Below are 16,956 nucleotides of genomic sequence, written 5' to 3'. Positions count from 1 at the left end.
AGAATATGGTGATGCTTAAAGAATAGGAAAAAAAATTCTCACTGTTCACAATAAAAGATCCATAGAATTGAGTAGCTAGAAAGTCCTTTTGAAATTGAAAGATTTTGTTCCCAGAGTATATAGATTCTGTGTACAGACTTGCCTGGGCTCACACCCAGTGATAGTCATTTTTAGCTAAGACAGCCTTGGATAAGTTACAAATCCTAACCCTCAGTTTTCCCATCTGTAAAATGTCATGATCTGTTGGAAAAAAACCGCAAAAGACCTTGAAATGGGGACATCACTGTAGGTACATGTGCTTTCAGATGGATGTCAGCTCCAGGAGTTTGGAGTTTACTGGTTCGAATTTATATCTCAATACTTAGTCAACCTAAGAAACTCACAGTGATGTAAATGATTCTTATCTATAAAAATGCAAATTTTGACTTAGAGGTAACCATTGGTTACCGCCCTATAGAACAGATAAGGTACCCCTCCCTTATCTGCTGTTTTGATTAACCTGGTTTCAATTATCCTTACCAGCATTCAAACATGATCTGAGAACATTTACTGAAAACTTCTAGAAACAACTTTTTTAAGTTTTAAGTAACTTTTATTACAGTATATTGTTATAATTGTCTTTTGTAATGCACCTAATTTCAAATCAAGCATTATCATAGGAATGTATAGGGGAAAAAACCCAGTATATGTAGTGCTCAGTACTCTGTCAGGTTTCAGGCATCCACTGGGGGTTTTGGAATGTATCCCCAGAAGATAAGGAAGGAGCTATTGCAATACTAAACATTACATTTCAGTGTGCCTCCTCATAGATTAGGCAGTTTTGCCTCTTTCTTGATTGCCTGTAGATATGTGTTCTTCACATTTTCATTTGAATGAGTTGCAGTATATTGCTGGTTCCCTCCCTAGTTACCGAGTCAAATTAAATTTTTAACCTATGCTCATTTTATATTTCTACAGGAGTCATGTTTTTCACCTTCTTGATACAAAAAGCCTATGGGGCAGAACCTTGAGATTGGTTTAAATGTTCATATTGGCAGTCTTGATCCATTTTATATTTTGCCGACATTTTGGGAGATGGAGAGGGAAGGACTAGCACTTATAACCAGTTCAAACCAGAGCTGGTAGGCAGAAAGCCTCTTCGCAACTAAGAAAGTCAGAAGCCTTCCTCACCCCTTTCCTTTTAGCAGTGGAACCTTAGGATCAAGATGGGTAGTATACTGGCCAGGCACAGTGGCTCAGATAGAGGTCTTAGATAGAGTGGGGCCCTAGGTCTTGGTCTTCCAGACAAGGACAGTGGCCCAGTTTGGATGCCTTGGGGGTCATGGAGTTAACTGCCCATGAACCAGGGGCCATAGTACTGGTTGCCCAAACCCAGTTCCGGAACCGACACGGGCCAGGCTCCGGAAGAGCAGGCCTTGTCCCAGGCCAGAGAGGCCCCTCGCCCACGGCCGAGGGGGTGGGGCGGCCTCGCCTGGGGCCGGTGCTTTTCGCCCTTCGTTGGCCGCCAGAGGCTCCCTCTCTCTCTCCCTCTCCTGGGATTTTGCTGCTGGGTTCCCTCTTTCTGCGGCCCTAGAGTTAATCCTATCAGCCGAGGTGAGGCACCTGTTACCCCGGGCCTTCCTCGCCCCGGCGGCCTGTCCTCCATTATACCCCGGCCTCCCCCACTGGCCCGAAGGCCGGGTGTGGGTGACCCTGCACGTGGGCCAAGCCCCTTTCCGGACGGCGCCCCCGACCCCAGGCCGGCCCGAGTGTGCTAGCGCATCGGTGCCCAGCCGCCACCGCCCGCCCGCAATGGCGTTGGGGAGCGCAGAGCGCCTCCTGGGGCCGCCCGCCGCGGTCAGGGCGCGCGTGGGGGCCGGGGCGAGGGTGGAAGCGGCCGCCTTAGCCCTCCGTGCGGCGCCGTGAGGAGCGGGTGGTGGGCACCCAGCGGGCCGGCGCCGATCCGCCGCAGCCACCGCGGGGCGGGGGGCGCAGTGAGCTGGGTGGGAGCGCGCGGCCGACCCTCCCGCCCGCGGCGCTCCCGCTCGGGTAAGGGGGAGGCTGTGCGCGGGGCGAGGAGCTGGGGAGGGAGGAGATGAGCAGGAAAAATATCGGCATGTACAAAGGCTGAGTTGCAGGCTGGGGGTGGGGGTGGGCTGTGGTTGGGGAGCGAGAGGTTGAAGGATCCGAGGCATTATCAGTGGGATCTATTGTTTCCTGGCACATTGGGAGGAAAAACAAAGGGATTTATTATCATTACCCTATAATTTTCTTTCTTTCTTTTTCTTTTTTTTTTTTAAATGTGGCCAGGGAGCTCGTCTCTCCCGTGCCACACTGGGATCCGCCTGGCAGCCGCTGGGAGCCGCAGCCAATGTGTTAGGACTTCAGGTGCTTCTTGGCACAAAGCTAGACTGCGACCTCCTACCATAGCGCTTGGCGTCACCTGCTTTCCCGGCCCTGCCCCGGGGCCGAGGGATTGCGTCCCGAACCAGGCTTGGGAATCGGCTGCCTCTCAAGTTGGTGTTATTTATGTTTGTCTTTTGTGAGGGCAGGTTTTGAATCCCCAGCGGCCCCATGCCCCCGCCTCCGCCCCCTCGGGCTCGAATTGGCGGGGGAGGGAATGGGGTGTGTGAGTGGGGAGAGGGGAGGGTGTTTATGGCTTTAAAAAAAAATGTCAGGGTAAAAGGAGATTGTCGATGCTTTACAAAAAAAGAAAGGGGGAAAAAAAAACTGGCACCACACTCTTCAGCCTTTCTTGTTTGTCTGCATGGGCCATGCTTGCATGCTGGGCCAGGAAACGAGTTCTGAGACGAATTTAAGTGAAAGTGTGTGCTTCCTCAACTGATTGTGCGTGAGGGTGATGTGGTTCAGTCTAATATTAAAACAAAACAAAACAAAAACAAAATGAAAAATCTTTAGAATGGTATTGTCTGCTCTTCAGCAGATCTTGAAGTATTTGATTGCTAGCATATTGATATAAAATCCAGCTGTGGGCTAGAGACCAGAAAGCATGCATTGCTGTTGTGTTTTGAGTTTGTAGTAAGTTAGAGGCAAGAAGGAATAAACAAATCAGGACTGGGAAAAGAGATGTCATGGTATATTTGCTTTCTGATTGTCACATTCTCATACATTCATTCCCATGATGTCTACGTCCCACTCCATAATTATATATCCTCTGTTAGAAAACTTCCAAATATTGGCTATAACTGAACTTAGAGTAAAACTTATTGACATTCAAGAACTTTTTTCTTGTTTTGTTCTGAAATTGCACTAGTGTCACTTTGGGGATACTGTAGATGAGAATATTGGAACAGAGAGACTGAAATAAGCCAATGTGGCATGTTTTGAAGTTTGTAAACATAGATTCCAAACTTTTAACTGTACTTAGAGTAAGTTCTACCTGAGTATGGATAATGGCAAATGCAATTAATTTTTCTAGACAGTTTGATGATTTTTTAAACATACTTGAATTGCCTGTTTCTTTTAGGGTCATTTGCAAAAGCATCCAGAATGGGCTAAAATATTGTTTTCCAATGTACTTAAGTGTAATGTGTGTGGGGAGGAGGTGATGGGGGGGGGGAGAGAAGGAGGGGAGTTTGATAGGGACCTCCAAATTGTGTTTGATACATTTTTGTTATCAGACCAATAAGAATGATAACTTTTAACTTTTTGACTTTTAACTTTCCATTTCAATAAATAATTTCTTCTGCTTGATATGTGGCTAAACCACTTGGACAATAAAGTGTGTATTAGTTGACTAAACATAAATTCGAGTACATGGATTCAGAAATTCATTCTTTTCTATTACAGATGAACCTCTAGTCTTGCTTTGAAAAAGCCATTTTGTGTAACTATTGACTGAATAATTTCCTAATACATTTGTTGGGACGATCACTGAGAGTATGCCACTTGAGCGGCCCTTTTCTTGACCAAATACTGGTGATTAGAGAAGAGAGTTTTTTCCCCCCCTTGATCATTATGAACATTGGCTTTTCACCCTTGAAGTAAAAATGTTGAAAGCTGAGTCTTCAGGTGAACGAACCACTCTGAGAAGTGCCTCTCCTCACAGGAATGCATATAGAACTGAGTTCCAGGCACTGAAAAGTACCTTTGACAAACCCAAGTCAGATGGGGAACAAAAAGCAAAGGAAGGGGAGGGCTCCCAGCAGAGCAGGGGGAGGAAATATGGCTCCAATGTCAACAGAATTAAAAACTTGTTTATGCAGATGGGTATGGAACCCAATGAGAATGCTGCACTCATTGCCAAAACCAGGGGGAAAGGTGGACCTTCATCTCCTCAGAGAAGAATGAAGCCCAAAGAATTTCTGGAGAAAACAGATGGCTCAGTTGTTAAATTGGAGTCCTCTGTATCTGAACGAATTAGTAGATTTGACACAATGTACGATGGCCCTTCATATTCTAAGTTCACAGAGACCCGAAAGATGTTTGAGAGAAGTGGGCATGAGTCAGGGCAAAACAACCGCTATTCCCCAAAGAAAGAAAAAGCTGGGGGGAGTGAACCACAGGATGAGTGGGGTGGTTCCAAGTCCAACAGAGGCAGTACTGATTCCTTGGACAGCCTTAGCTCCCGGACCGAGGCTGTCTCCCCAACGGTGAGTCAACTGAGTGCAGTATTTGAGAACACCGAGTCCCCCAGTGCCATCATTTCTGAGAAGGCTGCAAACAGTGAATACTCAGTGACTGGGCATTATCCTCTGAATTTACCATCTGTTACTGTTACAAATCTTGACACCTTTGGCCACCTTAAGGATTCTAATTCTTGGTCTCCATCGAACAAACAAGGGGTTGATACAGAGGATGCTCAGAAGAGTAATACAACTCCAGTACCAGAAGTGGCTCCTAAAAGTACCTCTCTAGCTTCGTTACCTAGTGAAGAGATACAGCAGAGCCAGGAAGCCGAGGACTCCATATCTAACCAGGAGACTCCGGACAGAATTGACAAAGATCTTCCTGAAGAGCCTTGTGCTGAAAATAAGGCAATGCCAAAGTCTGATATCCTTTCACCCCAAAACCAACCTTTAGGAGAGGCTGAAGCTAATTCTGTTGGAAGTGAGGCAGCAAAACAACAGAGGAAAGAACTTGCAGGTGGTGATATCACCTCTCCTGATGCTTCTGCATCCAGTTGTGGAAAAGAAGTACCTGAAGACTCAAATAATTTTGAGAGTTCCCATGTGTATATGCATAGTGACTATAATGTGTATAGGGTGAGATCCAGGTATAATTCTGACTGGGGAGAGACAGGCACTGAGCAGGATGAGGAGGAAGATAGTGATGAGAACAATTACTATCAGCCTGATATGGAATACTCGGAAATCGTTGGATTGCCAGAAGAAGAAGAAATCCCAGCAAATCGGAAAATTAAGTTTAGTAGTGCTCCAATTAAGGTAAGTTTGTTTTCTAAGTTTTTTAGTGTTGTGGCCTAACTATGTAGAATAGATGTGACAACTACTAGAAGTTTTTTGTAAGGAATTCAATAGTGTGGATGTGTACACCTGTTGGCAGGTGATTTTAAAAGTTTCGGTTTGGAGAAAGATCACATTTCTTAATGTGCTTTGTAGTGGCATAAACTAGTATTGAGTGATATGAAAGTTGAAGTTTGTGAGGTACATTCCACTGGATTGGAGTATGAACAATAGAAGCACTGAAAATCAGGAGTGTCAGTTTGAAACAGAACTGCTTTAACAAGTGTCACTTAATGTTCCCTCTAAATAATAACCTGAATCTACGCACCGTAAGATATGAGGTATAAGGTACATTGGGTGAGTTATGGTAACCTTGAAATCTCTTTATTTACTTGCTTAAAAATATCTGAGTTATTACTTACTTAAGTGTAAGTGGATTGTGAAGAATGTTGGAACTTTTTTTCATTGCTGCGTAGTAGTGAAAATTTGATTTATGGAAGTATATTGGTTGACTGAAATACTTTCATTGAAAAGCTATGACTGTAAACAGATTTGATTTCAGAATTTGTTGTATAGCTTTAAAGTGAAATTTTGTGAAAGAAAGCAAAATTGATTTGCTATTCATGGATTTAGTTTTACCTCTTAAAAACTGGAATAAATGCCAGTTGAATTCAGAAGCTGTATTCTAATGACTTCACTTAGTTAATATTTGGTATAAGAGAATAGCACAAAGTACATCAGTAGCGGGTATTGGAACATTATAACATTATTAGTGGATAATGGCAGTAGGGGCAGGAGGTGGTCGGTTGAGTATCAGAATCCCCTGAGTGCTTATTCAAAGTGTGCTTGCCCACCAGCTCAGTTCTCAGATTCTGGCATGCTCTCCTTGGGGAATCTGTGGGGTGGTGTGTAGGGGGAGTGTTATGGTGGCAAATGTGTAGTTTGAAACCACTTTTTAGGAGCTCCTAGCTTACATCCTGCGTATATATGACAGATTTGGAGTTTGGTGTCATATATTTAAAAAATTTCTCCTGAAAATCTAGAATCACTGTTATTTCTCTTTATGAACTTCTATATATAGCCATAAGATATAGAATTTACATAGAAATACCCACAGAGAAGTCTGATTGTTTTAGTTATGAAATGCTATTTTGAAATAAAGTCATATTTTATTAAATTATTTTCAGCTGTTGGGAGGCAAATTTTCATTTTAAGAGTGTAAGGCATTAAGTTATGGATCAGAATAGATCATGTCAACTTAAACTGTTTGAAATAAACTTGAATCGTGAATCTAATTTGAAAGTAAGCTAAGTAGGGTGCTTATCCACCTGCCAGTGTTCTTTTCTTTCCTTCCCATTCCCCACTCTCCTTCCACTTCTAGGCACTGTCCTCAAAGGCATCCTTCCCTAAAGCCTGTCCAGTGAGCACCCAAATTTCACCATTCATGCCTCCTCTGAACATGGTTTTTCTACCCTTTAGGAAGAAAGCAACAGGATTAAATCATTTCACACTGGGCAAAGCAGGAATAACTGAAATAAACTCTTCAAGGAGTTTGTTAAAGCCAGCAACTGACTTTTTAATAGGGGGATAGCAGTTTATGAACCATTTATTAAGTAGAACATTAGCCACTCAACTCTCTGGGATGCTCACTCTGTATTTGGGTCCTATGCTGCACAAAACATAACTGCATGAAGGTAGATTTTAATTGACTTTAAAGGATTTATCATTGAAATATGTCTGTTCATATCTGGGAAGAAGCCAGCTTTTTGGGTACGATATTTTGAAAGTCAAGTGCTTTTTGCTGCCTTTGCTCATAATAGTGTTTTTGCTCATAATAGTGTTTTACCTCTTAATTTTCATGTAATAAATAAATTGGATTTCTGAATAGATGGAATGAAAATAGATTACGTGCATTTAGGTTTAATACATTTCATGAAGAACTTAGATCAAGCTCATGAAGCAAACATAACGCCCTGCGTTTTATCAGGCAGTTAACAGGACTAGTTGGAGTGGATTAAGTTTGCAAACAGAAGATTCATTATTAGCCCTTTTGTAATGAATGAGACAATTACTCTTTCTTGTTTCTGTTGTTTGGCATGCAAGTAGATTCACTTGGAAATTTTGAGAACTGCTTTCTGTTGGTGATGATGGTGGCATTTGGTTATTCTCCAATTAAGATTTTTTTTTTGTTTTGCCTCTTAGGGTGGTAATACTTAATTAAATTTAACAAGTATTTTGGGAAGGCTTATCATATGTGATCTTTCATGCTGCTAGCTGCAGAAGACAGAAAAATCTATAAGGTTATCCCTTTGCTCTGTGACCTTATAGAGGCAATTCTTAAACACATTATATTTAAAACCCATATAAAACAGTGTACAAAACTGTGTCAAAATGTCTAATGTCTGGTGTGTTCTTTAGCAATATATGGATATATTAAATGCGCAGAGTGAAAGGGATTTGATAGATTATTTGGAACAGAGTACATTCAGCTACCCCTGTGTGTGTTTCCTTATTCTTTTCATAAAGCTTTATGGAATGGGAAATTAGGATTTCCAAACAAAATCTTTTCCTTTGAAATTTAAACATACTTTGGAAGCAACAGGGTACACATTCTTTATAGAAATGATTTTTGAAACTTTTATGTTCTTTTCCTGATATTTTACTCCTTACTCAGTAAAATAGTCCCAACATCTTTAGTGTTTGTATAGTTCTTATTTATGATCTTTGCATGTGCGAATTGTCCTCGGTGTCTAGTTCACTTCTTTTAAAGATATTACCATATTATGTCTTAAATCTGGACCTAGAAAAAGAAAATAGCTGATCTTTCCTGGGTAGCATAGTCCCAGTACTTGTTAATGACTTAAAAACAGTCAGATGATATTGTTGGCCAGCAGTTGTATAACTTCCTCTGTTTCATGGGCACAGTTGTTTCTTATCGTATAAGTTGATGTCATGGAATATTCAAATGGGATTAATAATAGAAAATGTAAAATCCTCCTTCAAGATATGGACGGGAAGGTGTTATGAATCAAATTAGTTTGAGATGTGGAATTATGTTTTCATTTTCAGGAATTTCTCAGAGACAAGTGATTGAATTAAAGTAAATGTATCTAGAGGAATCAAGGATAGACAGAGTGACATTTGTCATTACTTTTTCTTTTACTCCAGAACAGTTACTGAGCCCCTCATATGTGTCAGGAACAATGGGATATACTGTAGGCGACAGGAGCCTTCCCAGTTCGGAGTCCCTGCAAGGTGGGAGGAGTGTAACCCATGAACAAGGCTTTTCAGGCTCATCTCAATTCTGCTCTTGGATGACCCTTCTGAGGTCACTGTAGCCTCATGAAGGAAGTCAGAACCCTTTCACTGTTACTGATAGTCTTTATATTGGTATTCTTGAAATATAGCGTTTTTTGAAAAAGTAGATTTTCTTTACTTCCAGGAAGGAAGAGAGTGCAGAGTTAATGTTGCTGTGCATTGTGCTGTATTGGAGTGTTTTCTCAAACTATACAGAGCTTTAGAGACCTAGAGTTCAAAGGAGGACCCACAAGCAAAGCAAGGCTTCTTTAAACCTGCACGATAGCTGTCAAATATGGATCTCTCTGTATTCTCTCCCACTTTGGGGGCTCCCGGTCTCTTCCTGGTATGTGCAGTCTTTTGTTTAAGATGGTATTCTGAGCATAGTTTTTCTGAGATCCAACTTTTTATCTTTGTGGAGGCTTCTTTTTCTTACAGTTTTGTCAGTGCTTCTTAAATTTTAATATGCATATGAATCACTTGGGGATCTTGTTAAAATGCAGATTATGTTTCAGTAGGTGTTCTGTGGGAAATTACCTTCATGCAAAGGTTAGCCTCCAAATACAGTACCAGTCAAGCACTCAGAGGTTATTGAATAGAAGCATTCAGCACTCAAATTACAATGCTCGAATCTCTCAATTTATCAAATAAATTTAACGCACAAATCCAGAAACAAGAACAAAATCATGGAGTGAGTTATTAACACACTTAGATAAGGTGCAAAGTTGGTAGGACTCTATTGCCTGCTTCCTGGCTACATAGTGTTCACCTCCCCTGTCTCTCTTTCCCATTCGTCTTTTCTATTGGTGGTGTGGTTATGAGGACCAGAGTTAATATTTGGGCCAAGATTACACTGATTAATGATGTGGTTCCAGAATGGGACCATACTGAGTATCCTTAGTGGATGGCTTGATATGGAGGTGACATCCATCTGAAATAGAAGGCATAATGTCAGTTCAGACATGGCATAATGGTGAATTAGTCTTTTTATCCCTTTCTATTAGTAAACTCTTTTTATCCCCATAGTACCTTTTTAAAAATTTTATTTTTTTAGTTACAAATGGACACAATACTTTTTATTTTGTTTATTTTTATGTGATGCTGAAGATCAAACCCAGTGCCTCATGTGTGATAAGCAATCACTCTACCACTGAACCACGATCCTAGCCCTCCCATAGTATTTTATTCTATTTTTGCAATGTCATTTGGGTTACTAACTTACCTATTTGTAATATATATATTGAATTCTGCCTTCATCTCACCAGCTTCCATTCTCAGGTATCTATACTTAACCAAGTCTGTGAGTGTTGTCTTTTCCTCATAAGCTGTAAGCTTGCTTACCATCATTTAAATTGATCACTCCATATGAGTTTCATTTATTGCATTTGTTTCTGTTTTTCTTTTATCCTTTTATTATTATTATTTTTTTCTGAACCCAGGGACTTGCATATGTACTATATAAGTGCTTTACCTCTGAGCTACACCTCCAGGCCCCATTTGTTTTCTTGACAGAATTTAATATCCTCAAGTAATATAGCAAACTCATGGAACAGTCTGGAGTGGGGCCTGAGATTCTGCATTTCTAACAACCTCTTAAGTGGTACTGATGCTGTTGGTCAACAGACCCCTTTTTGGACCAAGAGTTTGAAGCACAGTCTTCTAGCTTCTGAAAGGGCTGGTTTTGTTTAAAGAAAGACTTTTTTGCCTTTATAGCAAATTATTTTAGAGGTTTGCTGGCATTTATAGTAGGAAGATTTGAAGTTTCTTTGCTTTTCCACATCATTAAGTATCTTCCTTCTAAACTTTCTCACAAATGAGACTAGTTGTTAGATTCATGGGCTTCTGTAAGATGCCAGATTTTGGGGGAAATAACTTTCTATTATATTCATACATTGTTTACCTTAATAACCCAATTATGTGCTCATCGGGAGTGATTTGATTTTAATCTTATTTGCATTAACTTTTATTCTACCATCTTGCTTTATCACTAAAAAGGAAAAGAAGTTTAGGCATTTGTAGAAAAATACAGTTAGATGTAGGATAAATTGGGTATAAATGAAACAAACATTGTGCTATTAAACTCTGAAAATAATTTGTTGGTTTTGGTGTCATTATCTAATTGACTTGCTATTTTTTCTTATTTTTCTGTGCTTTTTCACTTTGGACCTATTTTATTTTGTTCTTTTGATTATATTGCTTATATTTTACAGTTCTCATATTGAAAAAAGAAGAAAAATGTTCAAGTTAATCTTTAGTTTTTTCCCAGGTCACTTTTGGTTCCAATCTCTTTACTTTGGTGACACAGAAATTTAGAGTTGAAATATACTTAAAGGTAATCTAATGTAATTTCCCAGTCACTTTGGGAAGCCCTTCAATAGCATATTGCTGACAGATGATCTTTTAGCTTATGCTTGAATAATTCTACTTTGGGGAAGTTTATTTCTTTGGAAGGTAAAAGGAAAATTACAAGAAAGGGCAAGCTGGTGTGTGTGTGTGTGTGTGTACACTTGTTTTTATTTATTAATTTTAATTAGCATTTTTTTATTGAGATAAAATTCAAATAACACAAAAACTCCTTGACTTAAATTGCAAAAGTGGTTTTCAGTATATTTATACTGTTGTGCAGTCATTACTATTATCTAATTCTTTTTAAAAAATATTTTAAAATATTTTTATTTTATACACAATACCTTTATTTATTTATCTTTATGTGGTGCTGAGGATTGAACCCAGTGCCTCACCCGGGCGAGGCAAGGGCTCCACCACTGAGCTACAACCCCAGCCCCTATTATCTAATTCTTGAACATTTTAATCATGCCAGGAAGAAACTCTGTGCCTGTTAGTAGTCTCTCCCAATTCTTCTTCTTCCATCTTCTGGCAAACAGTAGTCTACTTCTTGTCCCTATGGATTTGCTTCTTCTAGATATTTCATATAAATGGAACCAGGAACATGCTCTTTTAAAGGAATGTAGGAGACACAATGAGTATGACTTGGGATATGTTAAATTTAAGAATCTGTGAGGATAACTCACTATAGGAAAGTCTAGGTAGCAAGGACAAAAGAGTTTTTGCAATGATGACATGGTCTAAAAATTAAATGGCAGGATGTGGGAGCAACAAATGTTGTCTACCTTTTAATAGAATTTCATAGAAAGAAGACATGAAGCCAAGGAGACAGAAGAATCCAAGAAGGAAGGAGGAGATATGTAACTGAGGAAGACAAGGTTTATGTGGCAATGAGGATGATTGAAACAGCTCCCTTGCTTGGGGCGCTGCATTTCTGTTAACGTAGTCTAAAACACAGTGTGGAGTGCTTGATTCGGCACAGAGTTTCTTTAAAGGCAAAAATTATGTTAATACTGATTTTCATCTTTACATTGGTCTTTTCTGGGAAGAAGGAATCCTTATTATTTTTTAGTGATCTGATATTTATTTCTCTCTGATTGCTGTATGTTACTAATTTTGGTATTACTTTACATTGATTGGAATTATTTATGGGAAAACTTGAATCTTTATTTAAAAAAATTTTCTTGTTCCTTAAATATGTCAATTTAGATTTCATATGCCCATTTGCTATTATCTCTACTGCAGCCATCTATGAAGATAAGTGATTTGAGGCAGGTATTTATATAGCTTTTTATATATTGTTTGCTGAAGTACAGTATCTGTTTTACTATTAAATATTAACTAGTCATAATAAAAGTAACACCAAGAGTTACTTGATATTCTGTGAACTTGGACAGATCTGCCTCTTGAGACCTTTGATTTCTTTTTATTGAGACTCTTTTACTTGTCATTTATCTAAGATCCCTTCTTAGCTTAGTATTATGTAATTCTCTGATTATATATTTGTACTAAACCATAGTCATGATTGTAGTATACCATAATCATATTTGTACTAGACCATAATCATAAATATTTGTGCTTTTATTTCAAAGGAAAATAAAACATCTTTTGGATATCTTTTGTTGAAATATTAAAATGAAAAAATTATATTAAATTGCTTTTAAGATTGTTACTTATGCTATAGATTATATTAAAAATCATAAAATAGTTTAAGTTTTAAATCCATGGGAGAACATATTTATGGAGTGGATTTTTAAAGCAGCTTAACTTTTGAAAGTATGGGTTGAACTGTATATTCAAACATCCTACTGAGGAACCTAAGAATAAAGAAAGACATGTTTTGTAATATAGTTGCTGACATATTAATTGCTTCGCTCACTTTTGTTCTGGAAATAGCTTCATAATACAGTTCAACATGATTGAAATATTGATAATTTTTTGCACAATTGCTAAATTTTCAGCCTAATTTCCTATTTCTTTCTTACACACCTGTCCTTACAAAGAAGCCACTGAAATAGCCAGAGTAGAGAGATACTTGGAAATTTTATAGTGTTGAAGGAGGAGAGTTTTGTTCTTTGCTTCTTTAATCTATTTCATTGGGATTTTAAGTCTTTGTAGAGTTTAAGACCATTTCCTATGTATTTATGGATGCTGATGATCTCCACATATTTATGGATGATGATAAGTGGTTTTAAATCAAACTGCTGACTGTATCTCCCTAATTTTTAAGTTGGATAATGAGTTTTATACTGGGGAATGTGAATCTTACAAATTATTTTCTATGCCAGTTGAAATGGTAGGCTACAATGGGATCTATGGTGGTTAGTAAGGGTCAAAAAGGTAAACAGATCTTGGTCTTGGGGGTTTCTCTCCAGGAATGGCCAGGTGAGAGATTTCCAGAGTAGGAATTTTGGGTTTGTCTCTTGATACCTTTGGACTAGCATGGCCCTTAAGAAACTGAGTGACTTTGCTTTGAGTCTGTTACTATATAGTGAGGTGTACTTTTTCTTTTAGCCATGTTAGATTTTTCCTCCCCAAATACCCTTTTATTTCTACTCCTCTTTGAAAAATGTGCATAAGCAGAGCTTTATGAAAGTATATTCATATCAGAAAATTTATGTCTAATCTTGAATGTAAGAATTAAATAGAACTCAAAATCAGAGGTCCATTTTTAGGCATTCAAAGACTTCCTTCCACTGTAGTGGACTTCAGTAGAGGAAATGGAAAAACAAGTTTTATTGGTTAGTTTTTTAGATCTACTTTTTAAAAGATCCATATAAATATATATGTAATACACATATAATAATGTATTATTAAAAATACAATATAAAAATGTATTTTTTAATAACAGGGATTGAACCCAGGTGTGCGTAAGTCACATTCCCATCCCTTTTTATTTTTTGTTTTGAGATAGGGTCTTGCTAAATTGCTGATGCCGGTCTTGAATTTGAAATCTTCCTGCGTCAGCCTCTTGAGTTGCTGGGATTACAGGCATGAGCCACCATGCCCAGTATGTCAATGCTATATTGATAGGTTCTTTTTTTTTTTTTTAAATTTTAAATGTTTTTTCAGTTGTTGCTAGACAATTTATTTGTTTATGCCGAGGATCGGATTCAGTGCCTCACTCATGCTAGGCAATCACTCTACCACTGAGCCACAACTCTAGCCCTTGATGGATTCTTTAAATACTTGTTTCAGATAAAATGGATGTATGAAATTATTTCATAAAGGAAATAAAGATATAAATTTACATTTTTCATTACTCAACTGATAGTGTATAGATCCTATATATATGGTCCCTATCTATCTGTTTATTTCCTTCTGCCCCTCCCCCCCCCGCCCCCCACCTGGGAAAGTCAAAGCTGATTGTAAGAAAAAAATGTTGTTGGGTATCTCCTGGGGATACCAATATTGGTTCACAAATATTGAAACATCTCTTTTTTTATTTTTATCTTTTAAAACCCTGATGTTAGCCAGGTACTATGGTGCATGTCCGTAATCCCAGCTGCTTGAAAGACTGAGGTAGGAGGATCACAAGTTTGAGGCCAGCCTCAGCAACTAGTGAGATACTGCCTCAAAATAAAAAAATAAAAAAGGGCTGTGAATGTAGATTAGAGGTAGAGTGCCCTTGGGTTCAATCTTCAATATCATAAAAATAAATGAATGAATGAATAAAAAAACCCCAAACTGATTGTAGGATGTTTGAATTATCTTTTTATCCATCAATACATAAAATGGGTTTATTTTGTAGAACTTTATTCAGTAGTTACTGTAATAAAGTGTGGTAATTTAAATTGTATATCCATCATTATATAATATGCTGTGCTAAAAGCATCTATTTTCTCTTAGAAATTATAAGATTGATGGCTGAGGCTGTCGCTCAGTGGTAATGTACTTGCCTGGCATGTGTGAGGCACTTGTTCCTCCTTAGCACCACATATAAATAAATTAAAAAAAATGTCCATTGACAACTAAAAAAATGTTAAAAAAAAGAAATTGTAAGATTGAGCTTAATTAAGCCCCCAAATAAACACTTAAACAAGTCTTATGAAAAGTGAAGGCCGGACCAGAAATTAAAATCTGTGAAGTATTAGGGAAAGCTAAATAATGATAATTGTCTGAGTTCATTTTTCATTATTCTAACAGAATGCCTGAGACTGGGTCCTTCATAAAGGAATAGTTATTTAGTTCATGATTCTTTCTGGAGGCTGGGACATCCAAGGGCATGTGTTGGCATCTGGCAAGGGAGTTGTAGCATGGCAGAAGGTGAAAGGATAGGAAAATACTTGCTAAAGGGCAAAGCACAAGGTGTGCTCTAGTTTTTTTTCTTTTTTGGGGAACTGGGGATTGAACCACTCCATCACTGAGCTGTATCCTCAGCCATTTTTATTTTATTTTGTGACAGCCTGGGCAACTTAGCCTCCTAAGTAGTTGGGATCACAGGCATAGGCCACTATGCCTTGCTAAGGTACACCCTTGGCATTATAATATCATGTTCTCTGCACTACCAGTGATCCCACTTTTAAAAGTTCTACCTGCCAGAGTTATCATATTGGGAATAAAGGTTCTGCATATCACAAACCATAGCAATGATGTACATTAGGTCTTTACTGCCTTTTATAATGCTAAATTAGTGTTTAAAGGGAATTAACCCTATATACTTTTTTGGGGGACGAGGTTACATCTAGAATTATCTATTATTATTCAGAATTAATTTCTTATTCATTTATTTTTGCAGTACTGCAGATTGAACCCAGGGGTACTCTACCACTGAGCTACATTCCCAGACATTTTTATTCTTCATTTTGAGACAGGATCATGCTAAGTTGCTGAGGCTAGCCTCAAACTTAGAACCCCTTGCTTCAGCCTTCCAAGTAGCTGGGGTTACAGGCATGTGCCAGCAGGCCTGGTTTAGGATCCCTTTCTAGAAATAAAATTATTAGCTAAAACATTTAAAGCCCTTGATGCATACTGCCTGAATTATTATGCAGGAAGATTGTAATAGTTTAAAATTAGCATTGCATTGAAATAGTTTTCCCATGGTCCTTGCACCAGCACTTAATATTATTTTAGATGCTTTATAGGTTTTCATTTGTTAGGTGAATATGTCTCTCATAATTTCTACACATTTCATTGACTTATTGGTGAGACTGAAAGTATTTATGTGTTTAAAGGCCTTCCTCCCTCCCCCCAACCCCCGCTTTGCAGTGTTAGAGATTGAACTTGGGGTCTCTCTTGTATTAGAATTCGATATGAGAGGGGGAAGACCTTATAATTTATTTTAAATTATGACTATAACATTTCCATAGCTCTTAGATATTTTCCTTGAGTTCAGTCATAGTATATGCAAAACCTTAATGTGTTACTTAAAATATGCCTTTGAAAACCAGTTATACTAGATTTGAAGTGAAACATAATTTAACAGGTAGTCATATAATAAACATGTGTTTAAAGAAAGCCTAACCATTTTTCTCATGTGAGCTCATATCCTTTCGATTTGTTAGACTATTGAGCTTTAGTAGGCTTCCTATTCGTGTGTTTGAGAGAGTGGAGATGTCAAGTTCAGTATCTTACACATAATCCTGTGAAAAAACATGCACACACTCAGTTAAAAACAGGATTTTGAGTTCTAGGCCTCCCCAGAGTTCTTTTGAATGTGTTTCCTGTCCAAAACACCAGCCAGTATGTAGTTTCCTGTTGTTCCCCTTAACAGAAGTATTAAGTGAAAAAGAGATCCATTTGAAGTATGATTAGACTATATTGTAGTATATATTTTTAGTTAAGAGTCAAAGGGTCAGTTCCTTTCATGCACTGGGTAGTTTTCCACCTTTGGGAAGCTTGTAGATAACATTACAGTATGTAAATGATGAGAAACATAGTTTTGTTGATTTGTAAGGGTTCTGAAATTAGA

The 16,956-nt window shown here is 38.3% G+C and overlaps 1 protein-coding gene across 1 annotated transcript in view; it reads left to right on the top strand.

Moving 5' to 3' along the window:
* The first annotated feature begins 1,638 nt into the window (after positions 1-1,638).
* PPP1R9A (protein phosphatase 1 regulatory subunit 9A) overlaps positions 1,639-16,956 on the top strand; it is a 322,192-nt gene continuing 306,874 nt past the window's right edge. The window contains exons 1-3 of the mRNA XM_081284725.1: positions 1,639-2,028; positions 2,290-2,495; positions 3,790-5,384. Of these exons, the coding sequence (XP_081140851.1) occupies positions 3,990-5,384 (1,395 nt within the window). The 5' untranslated portion in view covers positions 1,639-2,028; positions 2,290-2,495; positions 3,790-3,989. The remainder of the gene's footprint in view (positions 2,029-2,289; positions 2,496-3,789; positions 5,385-16,956) is intronic.

The sequence above is a fragment of the Spermophilus citellus genome (assembly GCF_964194105.1).
Source record: "Spermophilus citellus genome assembly, chromosome: 3".
Classification (NCBI taxonomy): domain Eukaryota; kingdom Metazoa; phylum Chordata; class Mammalia; order Rodentia; family Sciuridae; genus Spermophilus; species Spermophilus citellus.
Note: the sequence above shows the minus strand (reverse complement) of the source record. Positions and strands in the feature narration are given on the sequence as shown.